Source organism: Anticarsia gemmatalis, chromosome 4 (genome assembly GCF_050436995.1).
Source record: "Anticarsia gemmatalis isolate Benzon Research Colony breed Stoneville strain chromosome 4, ilAntGemm2 primary, whole genome shotgun sequence".
Taxonomy (NCBI): domain Eukaryota; kingdom Metazoa; phylum Arthropoda; class Insecta; order Lepidoptera; family Erebidae; genus Anticarsia; species Anticarsia gemmatalis.
Genome location: NC_134748.1, coordinates 11135143 through 11152849, shown reverse-complemented (window position 1 = coordinate 11152849; position 17707 = coordinate 11135143). Strand labels below are relative to the sequence as shown.

The 17707-nt window shown below is 35.2% G+C and overlaps 1 protein-coding gene across 1 annotated transcript; it reads left to right on the top strand.

Annotated features, from left to right (window-relative positions):
* Nucleotides 1-1336: 1336 nt before the first annotated feature.
* LOC142972557 (integrin alpha-PS5-like) lies at nt 1337-16781 on the top strand. The gene is made up of 25 exons (XM_076113778.1): nt 1337-1370; nt 4263-4410; nt 5034-5134; nt 6321-6388; nt 6490-6514; nt 6690-6785; nt 7376-7465; nt 8229-8297; nt 8565-8653; nt 8754-8990; nt 9213-9315; nt 9929-10114; nt 10500-10600; nt 10739-10826; nt 11218-11357; nt 11689-11894; nt 12461-12665; nt 13610-13773; nt 13958-14039; nt 14517-14612; nt 14893-15055; nt 15303-15384; nt 15561-15672; nt 15843-15911; nt 16280-16781. The coding sequence occupies exons 1-25, from the start codon at nt 1364-1366 to the stop codon at nt 16370-16372; spliced, it is 2820 nt and encodes a 939-aa protein (XP_075969893.1). The 5' UTR covers nt 1337-1363; the 3' UTR covers nt 16373-16781.
* Nucleotides 16782-17707: the final 926 nt, after the last annotated feature.

The window sequence follows — 17707 nt, the reverse complement described above, 5'->3', positions numbered from 1 at the left end:
AATTATGTGTTTTAGTTTTATATTTTACTACGCGTCAGGGAACTTTGCGCTAAAAAACTGAACTTTTCATCGGTTATCTGCGCTGTGAGTATACACACAAAGTTATATAGCACCCATATCTTTATATTTAGTAGTAGTATAATTGGAAATAGGCCTGGCCCCTATTTCACGGGATTAACAGTAAATGTATTTATTTGATTTCTCGTAATTAATATTGCAATATTATAAAACAAAGTAGGTAAGTATGTCACACAATACCAGGAAAATAATTTGTATTTAAATATAAATATGTTATTAGAATATATATATTTATTTTTTTATTCCTGCTGGTAATGAATTGCTATTGTATCCGACAGTAATTATTGTACAAAGCTTGTATGGCCCAGAAACCAAGATTTAATGTTCTTCTTCTCATCGTATGGTTAGTGGTCAACCTAGTGCCAAAGTTGTTCAAGCCGCTTGAAGGCCTTTGACATGGCTTAACTACTGTTATCTTAATCGACAACAACCGGGACCGAATTATTACGTGCCCTCCGAAGCACGGAAACGTCCAGTCATATATGGAATGGCCGCGCCAAGGTTTGCTTACCCCACGGATCGTTTACCGACCGATGAGCGCAATAGGCTATGGGCGCCTCAAATTTAGATTAAATTGATACGGTACCTTATTGATACCCTATTTTACCCCCTTAGTGGGGGATTACTAAAAATAACTTTCGTAAGGGTGCCTACATCATAAAAGCCACCCCTTGTCCAATCTCATGTTTCTAACTTCTATAGTTTAGGCTGTGCGCGATTATCAGTCGGTCAAGATAAGTAATCTTAGATTTGTACTAAAATGTCCTGTTTTTTTGACAGTTAGTACCAGGAATTTATATTTCTTTTGGGGTGGAGTTTCCAATGATCCACTCTTAGTGCTACCCTACTCTCTTCAAAGAACATACACGCTACATTTCAGCTTCTAATGTTCAGTAGTTCGGCCATAATCTGTACAATATAAAGTACTAGCTGACCCGCCCAACTTCGCTTGCGTCACATAAGAGAGAATACGTCAAAATTTTCCCCGTTTTTGTAACATTTTTTACTCGTACTCTGCTCTTATTGGTCGTAGCGTGATGATATATAGCCTATAGCCTTCCTTGATAAATGGGCTATCTAACACTGAAATAATTTTTCAAACCGGACCAGCAGTTCCTGAGATTAGCGCGTTCAAACAAACAAACTCTTCAGCTTTATAATATTAGTATAGATGACACATTTAGTAGGAAAATCCGCGTTTGTTATTCACTTAATATATTTATAAGTTGCACATAAGTAGATGCTTAACTCAGTCTCTGTTGGGTAGTGTGAGTTAACAGGCGTAATGCATTGTAAGTTTTTTAAGCTGTTTCTGTGAAAAAGAGTTAATTTGTTGGTTTTCATTTTTTGTGGGAATTGCTGAACCGGTTTAGATAATGTTTGTGTTTTTGGGTTTGTGATAGATTGTGACTCGGGAAAGAAAATTGTTTTTCCGTAGCTGTGAAAATGGCGGAACCGATTTCGATGAAATTTGGGTTTGTGATAGATTATATTCTAAAAAAGATGTCGCGTTTGGAGATTTCGAGTGTTTTATTGAGGGATTTGGAATTTCCGTAATAATTTCATTTTGGTAATACTTCTTTCTTTGTCTTTATTGTTGTGTGAAAAAAAATGTTAGTGAGATCGATGTTCAGTAGATCTGTCCAAAATCTTTGAATGCAGTTTTATTTATCTTTAAAAATAAAATCGTCTTTCTTTCAGCAAATTATGCTTTCTTGAATAATTTAAATGGTTTCCCATATTATCTTTTACCCCATATACTGTATCATTCAATCATAATATAATAAATCCAATTCATTGTGGTTTGTGTCAATGATTGCAACTACAAATTGTATTGATAATATTATTTAACAAAATAATAATAGGATTCATTATTTCACCTGCCATTCATGCACTGATCCCATTGTGTTTTCCCATATTGGGTCAATTAATACCACTGCTTCCGAGTCAAAAAGAATAAAACACTATTCTATGTATCTATATCTACTAATCTACTAATATTATAAATCTACTAATCTACTAATCTATACTTAATATTATAAAGCTGAAGAGTTTGTTTGTTTGTTTGTTTGAACGCGCTAATCTCAGGAACTACTGGCCCGATTTGAAATTCTTTCAGTGTTAGATAGCCCATTTATCGAGGAAGGCTATAGGTATATAACATCACGCTACGGTCATTAGGAGCGGAGTAGCAACGAAAAATGTTACAAAAACGGGGGAAATTTTGACCCATTCTCTTAGGTGACGCAAGCGAAGTTGCGCGGGTCAGCTAGTCTACTATATTATAATTTATAATTTATAATATTTATAATATTTATAATTTATAATTTATAATAATATTATAAAGCTGAAGAGTTTATTTGTTTGAACGCGCTAATCTCAGGAACTACTGGTTCGAATTGAAAAATCTTTTTGTGTCGAATAGACCATTTATCAGGGAAGGCTTTAGGCTACATAACATCACGCTACGGCCAATAGTAGCAACGAAAATTGTTACAAAACGGGGAAAATTATGATCCACTCTTTCTTATGTGACGCAAGCGAAGTTGCGCGGGTCAGCTAGTATTGGATAGCCGAGTGGTATAAGTTGGTACAGTCAGCTCCGAAAGTAGCTGATCATACTCAATGTTTTGAAACCCTACTTGAATTCTGAAGTGTGTACCTATTATACCACAACAAAATCAGATAGAATGAGTTAGAATTAAACATTTCAATCAATGGCAAATGTTTTTTCCATAGAATAATGTGCACACGTAAGTGGTTGCAGTTACAAACCCGAGGCAACACACCAATGACTTTTTGAACTAATGTTGAAAAAATAATTATCACTTATTCCAACGGTCGTTAACATCGTGATGCAACCTTGCATTCCTGAGATCTCGTAAAGGCATGCAAAGTCTACATCCCGCAATTGGCCAGCGTGGTGGACTCAAAACCACCCCTCTCTCATTACGGGAGGAGACCTTTGCCCAGCTTGAGATATTAATGGGTTAAAAAAGTTATAAACATTTCACAAGTATTTTAATAACCTCATAGTATACAACGAGTATAAATAGATGACAAGTAGACGGGTCACCTACTTACTAATTATAATTCTCGCTTAGTAGGATGACGAATATTATGAGTAACCGTCGGTTCCAATACAATATTACTAGTACATTGTATGTTATATGATTCACAGTTCAAAGTACTTAATAGTGAGTATTTCTCCGAGCCAGTTCAAGGCGGCTAATATGTATCTCATGTCCCTCTCAGCTGTATATCGTTATCTCTCTTTAATTATTGTGTTTTAGGCTTGCTACACACATACCTACCCGATTGGGCATTAATTGGCCTACCCGATCGGTACAAGCCGAAAAAGTGAAGTAATTATTTCGAGACGGTTTTATCGTTCGACAGATACTGCGGAAAATATGTGTGTATCAAGCCTTACACCATAAGTCAGAGCAGTAATATACTTAGCTCGATTCTCTACTACTATCGACTCCCGACAATCGACCTGTCAAGTGTCATCGAGAAATTTTGTATGAACATCTGATCACCGCCTCTGACGGACGTCGAAGAAAAAATTTTGGCAGTACCTACATTCTAAATGTCAAAATTTCGATAGCTAGCCGGTTGTCGGTAGTCGATAGTGGTAGAAAATCGAGGTACTGAATAGTGACCATAAATTATATTATTCTTCTTGTCAACTGCAATATATTATTATGCATACTTAATTAGCATAAGCTGTACGAATAGCGATTAATAACATCTATCTGTCGATTTTCTACAGTCAGTACCAAAAGTTTAACATTTAAAATGTTTTTTTACCCCATTACTATCCCTCTGCAGGGCAGGGGTCTCTTCCCAAACGAGGGGAGAGGTTAGGCCTTGAGTCCACCACGCTGGCCAAGTGCGGTTTGGGGACTTTGCATGCCCTCAATAAATGTATAAGACAAATTTTAGGCAAGGCAAGGTATCCTCACGATGATCCTCATTCTTAGATCTTTTAAAATATTCCTTTCCTTTATCATTGGCGTTCAGTTATGTATTTAATTTTAATTATTTCGTGATACGGTAGGAAGCCTATCTTTTAAAAACGTTAAACATGAAGATGAAAATAATTTACATTTAAGGTTATTTTAGAAATTACTGTTAAAAATTATACATATTTTCATTTGAAACATAATATATTGTTCCAGTAATATTATTATTGCTAGCGCCGGTAGCGTGGGGGAGACTCGTGGACTTTTACCATGAACGATCAGTTGAAGAGTTTCTGCCGCCTGTCAATCTACGTGAGAACTCCTACTTCGGTTACAGCACCACTTACGACGCCTTTAATGAAAAGTAAGTTGAACTATCATTTCTATGGGGATGGAGGGTGAATCGGTATTCTATCCCACTTGATCGATAGATTGATCGATAGAATGCAATTGATAATTCTTAGACGATTTAATTCTTAGGTATGATTAGTGTTTTATCACCCTGAGGGTGCGTTTTAACTAAAGTGGAACTATACTTCATATGCATGAATCTTGATTTCCTTTTTTCTTTAAAAAAAAGACTACTCCCGCAATAAGAATTGCTCTTGTGTCGCGGACACTTTTACAAACATACAAACAACGGACACAAAGCACAAACAGATCCGAAACAATTGTTTGTGGATCGCACAAATAATTGCTCCGTGTGGGAATCGAACCCACGACCTCCGGACACAATGGTATCGGCGTGGCGACTTAAGCCACTGCGCCACGGAGGCAGTCATAAATACATAATATCACGCCTATTTTCCCATAGGCAGAAACCAAAGAACGCCACTTGGTACGATCCTTACAAACTTCCCCTGCCTCATTCGCATAAATCTTGACATACAAACCGCCGGTAACGAGTACTACGCACCTGACCTTTTTTTAAGACATCGCCGATGTGATCTGTGTATAATCGTTAAGTTCTTCTTTTTTTTGTTATAGATTGATAATAAGTGCGCCGAGACAAAACAATGTAGGAGAGGTGTATGAATGCGATGTAAATACACATGAATGTTCAAAACTTGCTCATCATATTAGACGAGGTATGTTAATCAAATTGATATAAGAGAAATATTGTTTCCACGATAATAAAATGCCCCATTAATGTCTTACTGCTGGGCAAGGGTCTTCTCCCAATTTAAAAGAAGGGCTTAGACAATGAGACTCTGGCCAAGTGCGGGTTGGGAAATTTGCACGCCCCCAAGAAATGTTTCAGCAATTTTTCCTTTACCGTTTGAACAAGTGATAATTTTGTCTAGGACTTTACAATCTTTCACGGTAAGGTTAAAGATTAGATTAAGCTGATACTTTTGTCAAATTCAAATGTACAACTTTTAAATCAAAAACATGTTTCCAAAAACGTTTAATTTCACCTTAGGCATGAGAGATCTGAGGTTAAAAGCTCCAGGAACTCTACTACATTAAAATGAAAATTGACCAAAAATACCTGCGATCATTCATATCAAACCCTTGTCGTATCGTGTTATTTTGTTGTACTTAGTAGTATCACAATAACATTAAATGACAAGGTAAATTTGAGTTGTTTTTTTCCTCTGTAACTATTTATAATTTTATTTTAACTTTCCGCCCGCGGCTTTGCCGTGAAATTTCACCCCCTTTGCGAGGAAATTTTCAAATATTCTCTCTTAGTGCTTCTCTAAACTTTCTGAGGAATCTTCGTACCAAATTTCAAGTTTTTACGCTCAGTAGTTTCGACTGTGCGTTGTCCATCAGTCAGTCAGTGACTCAATAACGGAAGAACTTTATATAATAATATGTATACTGATAATGATTAATAATCCCGAATAATATTTTAAGGATTGTTTCTATATTTTATATTATTATAGGTCTACATTTTCCTTATTTTGCAATTATTTTGCCGAAAACCATTTCCTTATTTGTAGACTTCTGGTAGGATTTAGGATAGTTATCGTAATTCAAATAAATAAATATATTTAGAAAACACACACGGTCATCTGGTTTCAAACTAATTAGAGGTTGTACTATGGTGACTAGCAACTGATAAACGGACTTGTACACTTCGAAATACATGCCCCAAAAGATAAATTAACAACCAGGCTCAGAATTAAGTACATAATTATTGTCACAAATATTTGCCCTGGACTATGTTCGAACAAGTGGCACCATGGTCAGTACGGCAAAGTGATCAGGTTAACCACTGCGCCGTCGTGATTATTTGTTAATTTTATATTTTCTTGTATTTTCTAGAGTATAATAACTACAAGCATGACTACTGGTTCGGAGCGACTGTGAAGGCTGGCTCTGATTTCGTTATGGTAAGTGTATCTTCTTTGCAATTGAAATTAAAGCAAAGCTTTAACAAAGATTATCTACAGGGATACTGTATTTAATATGTTTTTACTTGTTTTTATTGCAGGCATGTGCACCTTCGTTTACAAGATGTAAGTGTTTTAGTTAAACTACAAATTACTGACCTTTAGATCTGCATGCTTACCTGCATATGCATGCGTACATGCGTGCTTACCTGCATGCGTGTGTAACTGCATGCGTGCCTTTCCACATACCTGCGTTTATGTCTATGTAAAAATATTTTGAAGAAATATCTTCATGTTTCAGACAGCAATTTTAACGGACAGACTCAAGGAAGGTGCTTCACACGTAGAGCACACGGAGACACATTTGAATCTAACGCAACGACCGTGAAGTTAAAAGGTACGATAAACACAGTTTTAATGAAATGTATTCAAAAATATTTTACGGTGAGCGTCAAAAATTAGTTTTGTACATATCTATACTAATATTATAAAGCTGAAGAGTTTGTTTGTTTGTTTGTTTGTTTGAACGCGCTAATCTCAGGAACTACTGGTCCGATTTGAAAAATTCTTTCAGTGTTAGATAGCCCATTTATTGAGGAAGGCTATAGGCATCACGTATAACATCACGCTACGGTCACATATATATAACATCACGCTACGGTCATTAGGAGCGGAGAAGCAACGAAAAATGTTACAAAAACGGGGAAAAAATTGTTCTCTTAGGTGACGCAAGCGAAGTTGCGCGGGTCAGCTAGTTGACACTATTTCTGATGCATTTTTGTTGATGACAATAGTGACAACAAAGATACTTCGGCACGCTACTTTAAAAGAACTATTTTTTAAAAAGAGTTTAAAAGCGTACCTATAATAAAAAAAAAAAAAAAACAATTTTTCACACACACGAACGGAGTACAGGATACAGTGTACCTACAGGTACATTGTAAGAAAACAATACACTTATTTTTAAGTTCTTGCATTTATTTCCAGGTGATCCAAGACACACTTTAGGTTGGAGTTTAGACATCGGGCCGGGAGACTCTATCATAATCGGAGGCTCTACTGTTGCTTTAAGTGGGGGTATGTATGACAGTCCTTGTCCACATTTTTCCTCCCATTAAGAACGACGAGAAGATGACGTCTAATTAAAATTCTGACAAAAGAACTTAATCAAAATTTGTAAACTAGATACCACAAAACACATGACCAAATCAGTATGACATTATCAATATGACCAAAATGTAATGATTATCGTAGAGAAAGTTACACATTTTTAAAGGTATCTCAAAGAAACTGCTTATCTAATCTGGATCTTTAAATGGTAGTACTATATATCTATTAAATGAGGTATGAAGTATGAGTATGAGGTAACAAGAACTTGACCAAGTATGCATGACGATTGTTTAGAAAGATGAGTCATGTTGTAATCATCAACACCATAATTGTATTGCACACGTCATGCCTGACCACGTCTCTGCTTCCGCATATGCTGTGGTGGCGATGAATTATAAAGATCAAAGAAGTATTTTTTTTCTACTCGACTTAGTATACTGCCCACCCAGTGCTGGGCAAAGACCTCTTCCATTGTTTGCCAATCCTCCCTATTGTCCCATTATCTAATGATCATCAGACCAATTTTATCAAAGGTAAATTAATACCCAGTTTCTGAGTTATAATATTATCGGTAGTTTATCTATTCACACTGTCATGTTTATCTGAGCTTAAACGCTATTGAATAGAGAAACTAACACTAAAGTACCTCAGAAACGAGGGGTCAGTCATCACATTAGCGTTCCATAGTTCATCCTACCTATTGCTGCTCTACAGCTCTTTATATTTACAGGTATTGTAACAATTTCAACGCCGCAGTACTACGTGGATTCTATAATCGGCCAGGCGTTCACGCGATATGGTAAGAGTTTATAAATATATAACAAAAAAGTAATAGGTTTGTTTGAAGTCCGTTTTCATCACCGAAACAATAAGGAATAATATAATTATTGTCATTTCTGAAGTCAGTGTTCAATAATATAACAGTAATACTTTGACAGTTCCTTGAACAAACTTAGTTACATTTTAATACGTTAGAGGCACTAATCGATTTTCATACATAAGTTATCGATATCTACTGGATAGTCGAATTTTTTTGGTTATCGTTTATAACCATGTTATTTTTCAGGGTACAGTGTGGCGTCCGGTTATTTTACGGGTCCGAACAGCCTTTCTTATGCCGTGGGCGCTACTTTTGGTACAGATGGTACCGGGGCAGTAAGTAAAAAAAACTATGATCCTCTAATAATTAAACTATAAACTTATTAAACACTAGAGATTTGTTTTTATTGTGTTTTATTATTTATTCACATTTCAGGTATACATCATATCGGTATTCGGTGATTTCGAGAAAAAATATTACACAAGTATATTGGAAAAGCGAGTAGATAGCAACGTGATTGGTTCAATGTTTGGCGCAGTACTATGCGCTGCGCAGTTGACTGACACCGACTCTAAATATCCAACCGACTTGATCGTGGGAGCACCGACTTACGCTGCGAAATCCGGCTACAATTCTGGAGCTGTTTACATTTATGTTTACAGTAATATTATTGTACGTATCTGTTACATTGTGATAGTTTGACAGTTGAAAAAATGGTTATTTTTTAATCCGCTAGAGGCGCTGATCAGTTTTTCATTCAAAATCTATAGCCGACGGCGTTGGTAGGAAATTGTCCCTCAGTGATTAATTCCCTAACTTGGTTAAGGTGTTATAGCGTAATTACTTGTGGTTCTAATAACAAAGATAGAATAAATATCAATTTGTTATTTTCAGAATACCTTGCGATACAAAAAAAGATTATTGGGCGGAAAAGATGGAGCACTATTTGGATCTGCTATAGCAGCTGTTGGCGATTTAAATGGAGATGGAAAAGATGGTAAGACCTTTCAAAAACACGGGCTACTCGATGCAAAGTTTAGAATATTAAAGAAGCAGGTTTAAGAAAGACAACTTTTACTGCGCAAAAGTAAATAGAAACGTCGGGAGGGTCCGATTATATCGGTTACTAGCTGACCCGTGCAACTTCGCTTGCGTCACATAAGAGAGCCATGATTTTTCCCGTTTTTGTAACATTTTTCACTGGTGCTCTGTTCCTATTGGTCGTAGCGATGATATATAGCCTATAGCCTTCCTCGATAAATGGGCTATCTAACACTGAAAGAATTTTTCAAATCGGACCAGTAGTTACTGAGATTAGCGCGTTCAAACAAACAAACTCTTCAGCTTTATAGTATTAGTATAGATGTCTTGTAAATAGGTCAGGCGTGTAACACTCGTTACCGGTGGTCCCGTGTGACAAGAAAGTATTATTCATGCAATCATGCAAAACTCTATCTGCGTCTCAGGTTTGGAAACCTTTGTTGGGCCAAAAATGCTTTAGAGTTACACTGTTCCTTATTATTAGCCGGTATATGAAGTTGAAATCATGTTAGAGTCCATTCCTCCTAAAGCATTAGCACCAAAAAATACAGTTTTTTGTCGGTTTTCAGAAGTGGCATTAGCAGCTCCATTTGAAGATGATGGTCGTGGTGCTGTGTACCTTTACTCCGGCGCCGATCTGGCCGACAAGGAGGAGACGTCTTCGTGGCTACAGAGGATCGTACCCGCCAGTGATCACCGGTCTTTTGGCTTGAGTCTCACCACTTTAAAAGATTATGATGAAAATGGATGTAACGGTACTCTTTTTATTATTTCGTAAAGTTAGTTTAGTTACTGAAATCAGTGTCTTTTAGCTTTCAATTTGATACCACACATTGTTATCGAATCTATGAAAATTTGATAAGCGCCCCTAGCGTGTTTCGGAGACACTAATATTTTTTATTTTCTTTCCAATAACAACTCCCGCACTAATAATTGTTTTGGTGTAGCGGAGACTTTATCAAACATACAAAAAACGGCCAGAAAGTACAAACAGACCCGACAACTACTTGTGCAATTCACTTTCCCGTGTGGGAATCGGACCCACGGCCTCCCGACGCAATGGTAGCGGCGTGGCGACCACCTCTACCACTGTGCCATGGAGGCTGTCATAATCTTTTTGGATACGTTTTTTTTCCGCAGAACTGGTGATCGGTGCCCCATATGAAAATAAAGTAATGCTGTACAAGTGCATGGCTGCAGTCACCATTACTAAAATATATGCGGTCTTTCCAAAATTACAGGTAAAATCTTGTCTATTACGAACGTTTTTTTTTTACTAAAAACTCTCATTTTGGGAGGAATCCTCTGCCCTGTAATGGGCAAAAAATGTACTTTAGTAAACTTACTTGATGTGAAATAAATTTTATGTTTGTTTTCAGAATCTTATAAATTTGAACAAAACCGAGGGAGTTTTTGAAGTTTGTATTGATGTAGAATATCCCTCAAAGCCGGAACACGTAGTTGCAGGTAATTTTATTGTGAAATAATTGTTTGATAAAATAATGTAAGTATCAACACTAACAACGAATATTTAAAATATGCGAATATTTAAAATAAAAAAAAAACAATGCGAATATTTAAAATATCACGGATCGCATGCTTTTGATACATATTATGTCGGAGAAAAAGTCTTTTCACATTATAGTATGTATGAACTTGTAATAATATCTTTTCTCCACACAAAAATCTCGATATTTGGGTACCTCACGAGCTCACTGAAAAAAACCAAATGAACCGTGTACTCATTTGTGATTCTTGAAGCCAAAGAGATTTTATTACAAGTTCATACATACTTTAATGCGAAACAATCGCCTATCTACTATATTAGCAGTCCCTGCAAAGCTATTTAAATTTTCAGTCATAGCAACGGAAGTACAAATTAATCATCCAGATGTCAAACTGGCTAAACCGAATAAGAATGAATTATTTTATTTTGAAACACCTCTACATGATAAACAGCCGCAGTACTGCCAACCAGTTGATTTTACTTTACCGCAGGTAAAGTTGTTTTATAAATATTTAATAATTAATGCAAATATTAGCATTAAAAAAATATAAAATTGCTATAAAATCATTTATTCATTTAGGTTAAACATTGACACTTATGATAGTCGTTACAATGACTGAATCTACCACTAGCTCGGAAAGGGGGTAGAACCTTATGAGAAGAGCTAGCAAAACTTAACTTTAACTACCACTAGTGCTTAAAATAATCGAAATTCGTACGAATTATAATATAATACATAAATTGGCCAGGCCTGGCAACTTTGTTCTTAACAATCACAATGCCCAATTTAATGTGTTTTTCGAATTTCAATTTCTTTTAAAGAAAGGTGATTACGAAATAGAGATAAGATACGGAATTTCAACTAAGTTGTTATATGATCCTATGGAGCAAGACACATTTGATGGGACTCGCGTCGTTCTCAGCGATAAGAGTGTTCTCACTAATACGGGCGCAGTGTGGGCGGCTGAATGTGCCGGAATCAAGGAATGTAAACCTAAACTTTCAATGACTTACCTCTACGTAATGGAGTAAGTTTATTATAATTATGTTTTTATAATACTACGTTAAGATGTCTTTAGGTACAAGAAGGTATAGTGCAATAAAATATGCGCTTTGTCTATCAGAGGCCATTAATAATTCAATCTCTTCCTACTAGGTAATAAAATAAGTTATTCAATTGCGAAGACGGTTTTTGAATATTTTGTTAAAAAATACAAATAACCAAAAAATGTTTTTCTTCAATTACTGGGTTTTAAAAACGATTTTTATATAAAAACCTCTAAAAAACCTTTTTCTATAACTATTTAACTTTCACCAATTTCTGGTGTTCCTCTTCTTGTTTTTCTTTTCTCTTCTTCTCCTTCCACAATTATACGGTATACTCCACAAAAATACTTAAATACCAGTATTATAATAGTGCTAGAATATGGCAATAACATCATTAATGGTCGCCCCTAGTTATCCCCTTTAACTCAAATTATAAATCGCCTTTTTCGGATGTTTGCTGATTTATTTTGAATAGCTGCCGATTAAAGAAAATGTCGCTCATAAAATGTTCATAGAAAAAATGTTTATTATTTATTACTATTTGCAGGGAACCATTTGTGATTGGCTCGGAGGACGTCGGTGTGTTTAACATATTCGTAGACAACAAAGGTGACATAGCTTACGATCCGTGCCTGCAAGTGAAGGTTTCAGGAGCCACGATAAGTAACACTCCTGTGGGATGCGTGCATCATCTCGATGAAACATTGGAATGTGCGCCGAGGAAGCATTTAAGAAATAATGGAGATGATTGGGTATGGCTGATTTTTTATATAAATACGCCTTTCAAAAGTGTCAACTTTGTGTAGGAAAGTTATATTTATATTTTTTATTTATTTACTTCATATACAAAAGTTAAAGGTGGACTTAATGCCAATGGCATTCTCTACCAGTCAACCTACCGCCTACGGGTGATGCAGAGATAAAAAGAAGTAGGTTTATAATATAAGTGAAGGAGTGAGTTGAACAAGATGAACAAATAGTTAAGAAAGATGAAAATAGAAAGAAGTATACAAAAATACGTAAATTGTGATTAATACACATATCTACAAGCATACAAAATATAATATAATGTATTTTCAATCGCTCTTTATAAGCGTGCGCCGCGCGTTGCTTTTGTCTTTGAATGTACACCATCAACATTGAAAACCAAGTAGTCTTAGCTGACTAATCCCAAGTAAGTGGTCAACGGTTCGAACCCACCCTAGACTCTTCAAAGTTATGTATGTATTTTAAAGTAGTTATTACTTGTTCTACAGTGAATAAAAGCATCGTAATGACATTTTGCGTGTCTGAAATGTTGTTTAACACTTTTTTGAGAGTATACAAATCCCCCAACCCGCATTTGGCCAGCGTGGTGGACTGAAGAGACTGAAGGTGTAACTCCTTCCTCGTTCGGGATTAGAGCCCAGCCTCATTAGGACGCCATAGCAGCGCCGCTGGCTACGTATCCAAGCAGTTAATATTGAAATGTATGTCACCTAACTCACATGGCGACGGTGTGGCAACGTGAGATTTCAATATTAATTGCTTGGATACGTAACCAGCGACGCCACCATGGCGTCCTAGTGAGGCAGGGCTCTTAGATCCTTTCGCAGCAGTGGGAAAACTACAGATTAAAAAGTTGACCGCTCCAACATTGCATTAAAAGTAAGACAGATTTGCTTGGGCCAAAGTTAATTATTATTTTGTGTTTTAGGTCATCTCAAACATTATGATGGATCTAACAGCTCTTACAAACCAAGACCGTGAGATTGCAGTTGGTGTAACGTTATTTGAGCGCTGTAAAAATAAGGCCGTCAATGTTACGGAAGAAACAAATTTCTCCTTAATAAGTTCCCCTGAAGACGTTTATATAGATGGGTACGTAAATAAGATTTGTTTTATTCAGTTATTCTAAAATCAGTTATAAATAAAACAAAATTTCGTATAGAAACAAATTTAGTCTGTTGTATACTACATAATATTTTTAATACTCTAAATTATATTAATTTTAATTATTTTTTGTCTAATTATTTTTCAATAAAATGTTGTCTTTTACTCGTAGCTTAACCAATGTCGGAGAAGTTGTAAACGTCACCAATAATGATCTTTTATATTACGGAAAACATTTCGAGCATATTTATAAGGTGAGTATTCTTAATAATGTATACAAGCAGCTTTAAATTAATGCTATACTTCAGAGAGGCTGCTAGAGCAGTCAAAAATAATTATACATAGCAGGCTGATTTTAGACTCACGCCCACCGTCAGCGCTCATAACTCAGCGCGTATCAGTATCGTATTGACCGCCTTACTGTACAGACGACGACCAAAATGCGGAGTGTATTATTATTGCTGCTTTGTACTATCTATCCCAAGAACCGTACGCGCTGACGACGTCCGCTCTGCTCGACGCTAGAACGCTCCCTGAAAGCAGCTATCAGCGCTGACCACTGTGCGCGCTGATAGCTACGCGTCATTTAAAAACGCTTCCTAGAAGGTCATATATCTCGGCCATAAGCGCTGACGGTGCGCGTGCCGTCGGCGTAAGACTAAAATCAGCCTTATTATTTAGTTAATATGTTTTTTCGAATTTCTTTCTATTCTTAGCTCTTTCTGTTTCAGATCATTAACAACGGTCCGAATACTTTCGTAGGACTGGCGGTTGAGGTTAAGATAGAAATAAAAAAGTTTATCAAATATGCAAACCTCGCTAAAGCTGTAAGTATATAATTTGATAGCACATACAATTTTAAAGCATCTTTGCCACTGGATGACTTGACAGACTGACTTTGCCCGTAACTAATAAAGAGGACTAAAAAATCGTACTTTATTAATATTGCCAAAAGTAAAACATACCCCATACTAAAAAGTCAAATAAAACGTTTCTTAACCGTAAAGGATAAAATATATACATAATAATATAAAGAAACCGATTTTTTTTACTATTCTTTCTGATTGTTTAACCTTTTATAGACAAAAAACACTGTTAATATTACAGATCCACGTAGATGGGATGGAGATAGCGTATGAGAGAGACATCAAGTGCAGAATTGATTCCCAAAACAACTCAACATTGACAATGAAGTGTGAGATACAGAGATTGGTCGCACACGGTCATGTCAAAGTGATTGTACCACTGTATATACTACCAGGTACCCTACGTAAGTATTACATTGTTTATTACGAATTATTGTTTAGTTCTTATGTAAAACATAATGTTATTTAAAATAATTAATTTTTCAATAATATGGCTGACTAAAATATAAGTCTTAGTAATTATTTTTAAAATTCTCTTTTTTCCTTCTTTCCTTTTATCAAGTCCCATAACTCAATGTAACAAACATAGTTCAGTTATTATTTATTTGGCAACACTCAAAATTTAATTACTTATATTTTGTTGTTCCTCAGATATAGACGATCTGAGTCAAGAAGCTCCGACAGTGAATACGAATATAGTCCTTCATATTGAAGGTTTGAATAGAACTCACAGGTAAGTTATCTTTTCCATTCATAAAACAAATAATAACGATAAATCTTATGGTAATTTTATCACAAATTATTGTCGCCATGTGAAGGTTTACTTTGCCCAATGTTAATTAGCAATAATGTAAAAAATATTTTAGCATTTCGTGGATTCAATAGTTAACTTTAAATGTATTTTTTCAGCATATCGACATTACTAGTGTTAGAAAAAGCTATTGTAGAGCTCTGGATGATCATCGTAGCTGGCTTAATAGGACTGTTCCTGTTAATCATTCTAATTTTCAGTCTTTATGAGGTAAAAGGTTTTTTGTTTTCTATATTATATAGGGAGTTTCTTTTAATGACTGATTAAAATATTTGTTCATGTCTCAGTCTGTGTAGACTTAACCATATTCAAAGGGATGTAAACTTTGAAATTATGTGTACCTAATTGCAATTGATTCATCTTTTTTCACATTTTGGCAGTGTGGATTCCTACAACGAAAAAAGAAGAACGATTTACAAGAACTGAAACGCCAAGTCACACGACAAACTGTAAGTATATTCTAACAGCAATAATAATGTCATAAATGATTTAAATGGTAGTTTATTAAAATAAATTTAACCTATTATTGCCCCTCTGCTGGACTACGGTCTTCTCCTGAATGATGAAAAGGTACAATCAGCTCCAAAAGTAGCTGAACATCTTCATATTTTCAAACCTCTGTGTTACGTAATTTTAATAAATAACTGATGAAAATCAGGTAGAATGAGTTAGATTTAAAATTTCAATCAATGGCAAACGTTTTTTCCATGGAATAATGTGCCCACTTCAGTATATAGGGTTTCAAAAGATTGAGTGTGATCAGCTACTTTTGGAGCTGACTGTATAAGCTGCGATAGTTTAAAAGCTTTTTTTATAGGTATTAAAAAAACAATCGACGACAAATCAAGACACAAGTTGCGACCGGCAGAAGTTATCAAGCACAAAAGAATGGAATGCCGAAAATCGTTGAACATTAAAATAATTGATAAAAACTCTACCTCGTCTAAAATTTAATTAGAAATTTAAATGTATTATAGATAGATAACAATCTATTATTTCTCTAAAACTCACTGCTAAGACTTAAGTTAGGTATATTTATGTAATTCATTTGATAAATGTAAAAAAAAACACAACTTTGTCGTGTTACATCAATTTTGCCTCCAAGAAAATGCGTTACGACAATATCATAACTAGTTAGATTTTTGAAGAAGTATTTGTATTTGTAAAGTGTAGATAATATTATATTAGTATAATTAAAAAATGTGTGATTCTTAAAAGTATTTGAGAGTGTTATAATGTCAAAATATATATTTTAAAATAATAATAAGCTGTAAATATATTGTAAAACTTTATGCAATAAAAACATCAGAGTTAAAGTCGTTGTTTATTGTTTTGGATTTGACCTCTTTCCACTGGAAATTTTACTCCGTTAACAGTAGTTAGACTAATAGTCTATCAAGCGATTTGACCTTTCGGAAAACCCCAAACCTTTGCCCACTTGCGTGTGAGGCGAATGCTTTACCACTTGGTCATCATTATCATTTGCTCTAAAAAACTAATCAACTTATTAAAACAACTGACAGAGTGTTGACAATTGTTTGAATTGGACTTGCGAATAAAGGGTTCCGTACCATTACTTGAAAACGCTTAAAAATCTTTAAAGTTTAAAGTTTTTGTAAAAACATCTATGAATATTTCTACTGTCTAGCTATCACGGTTCTTGAGAGTGTCTGGTGACAGACAGATAGACAGACAGCGAAGTTTCAGTAATGGGGTCCTATTTACGCTTTGGATAACGAACTCTGAAAAACAGGAAAGTCCAATTACGTATTACGTATACGCATCAAAATAAATATATGAAACTGTTCCGTTACTGAGTGATTGACCGACCGGCTGGTGGGCATCGCACAGCCGGAACTACTGAGCGTAGAAAGTTGAAATTTGGTATGAAGATTCCTTAGGAAGTGTAGCGAAGCACTAATAGAGGTTTCTTAGAAATTTGTCTCTTAGTGCTTCTCTACACTTCCTAAAGAAGCTGCGGGCGGAAAGCTAGTAAGTATGTTATAATAATATACTTATCTTATACGTATAATAATATTATTATGAATAAGACAAAACATTACGACGTAAGTAAATGGACTCAGTTCACGGAACACTGATAAATATGAGAAAAAAAACTTCTTAGAGATGATAAAGACGTCATGTAAGTAAATTCTACGCTTACTGACTAAATGTTTACATAGTAGGTATATAGTAAAAGCAATAGAAACAACAATGTCCGAAACTTTGTTTTGTAAAACGAATG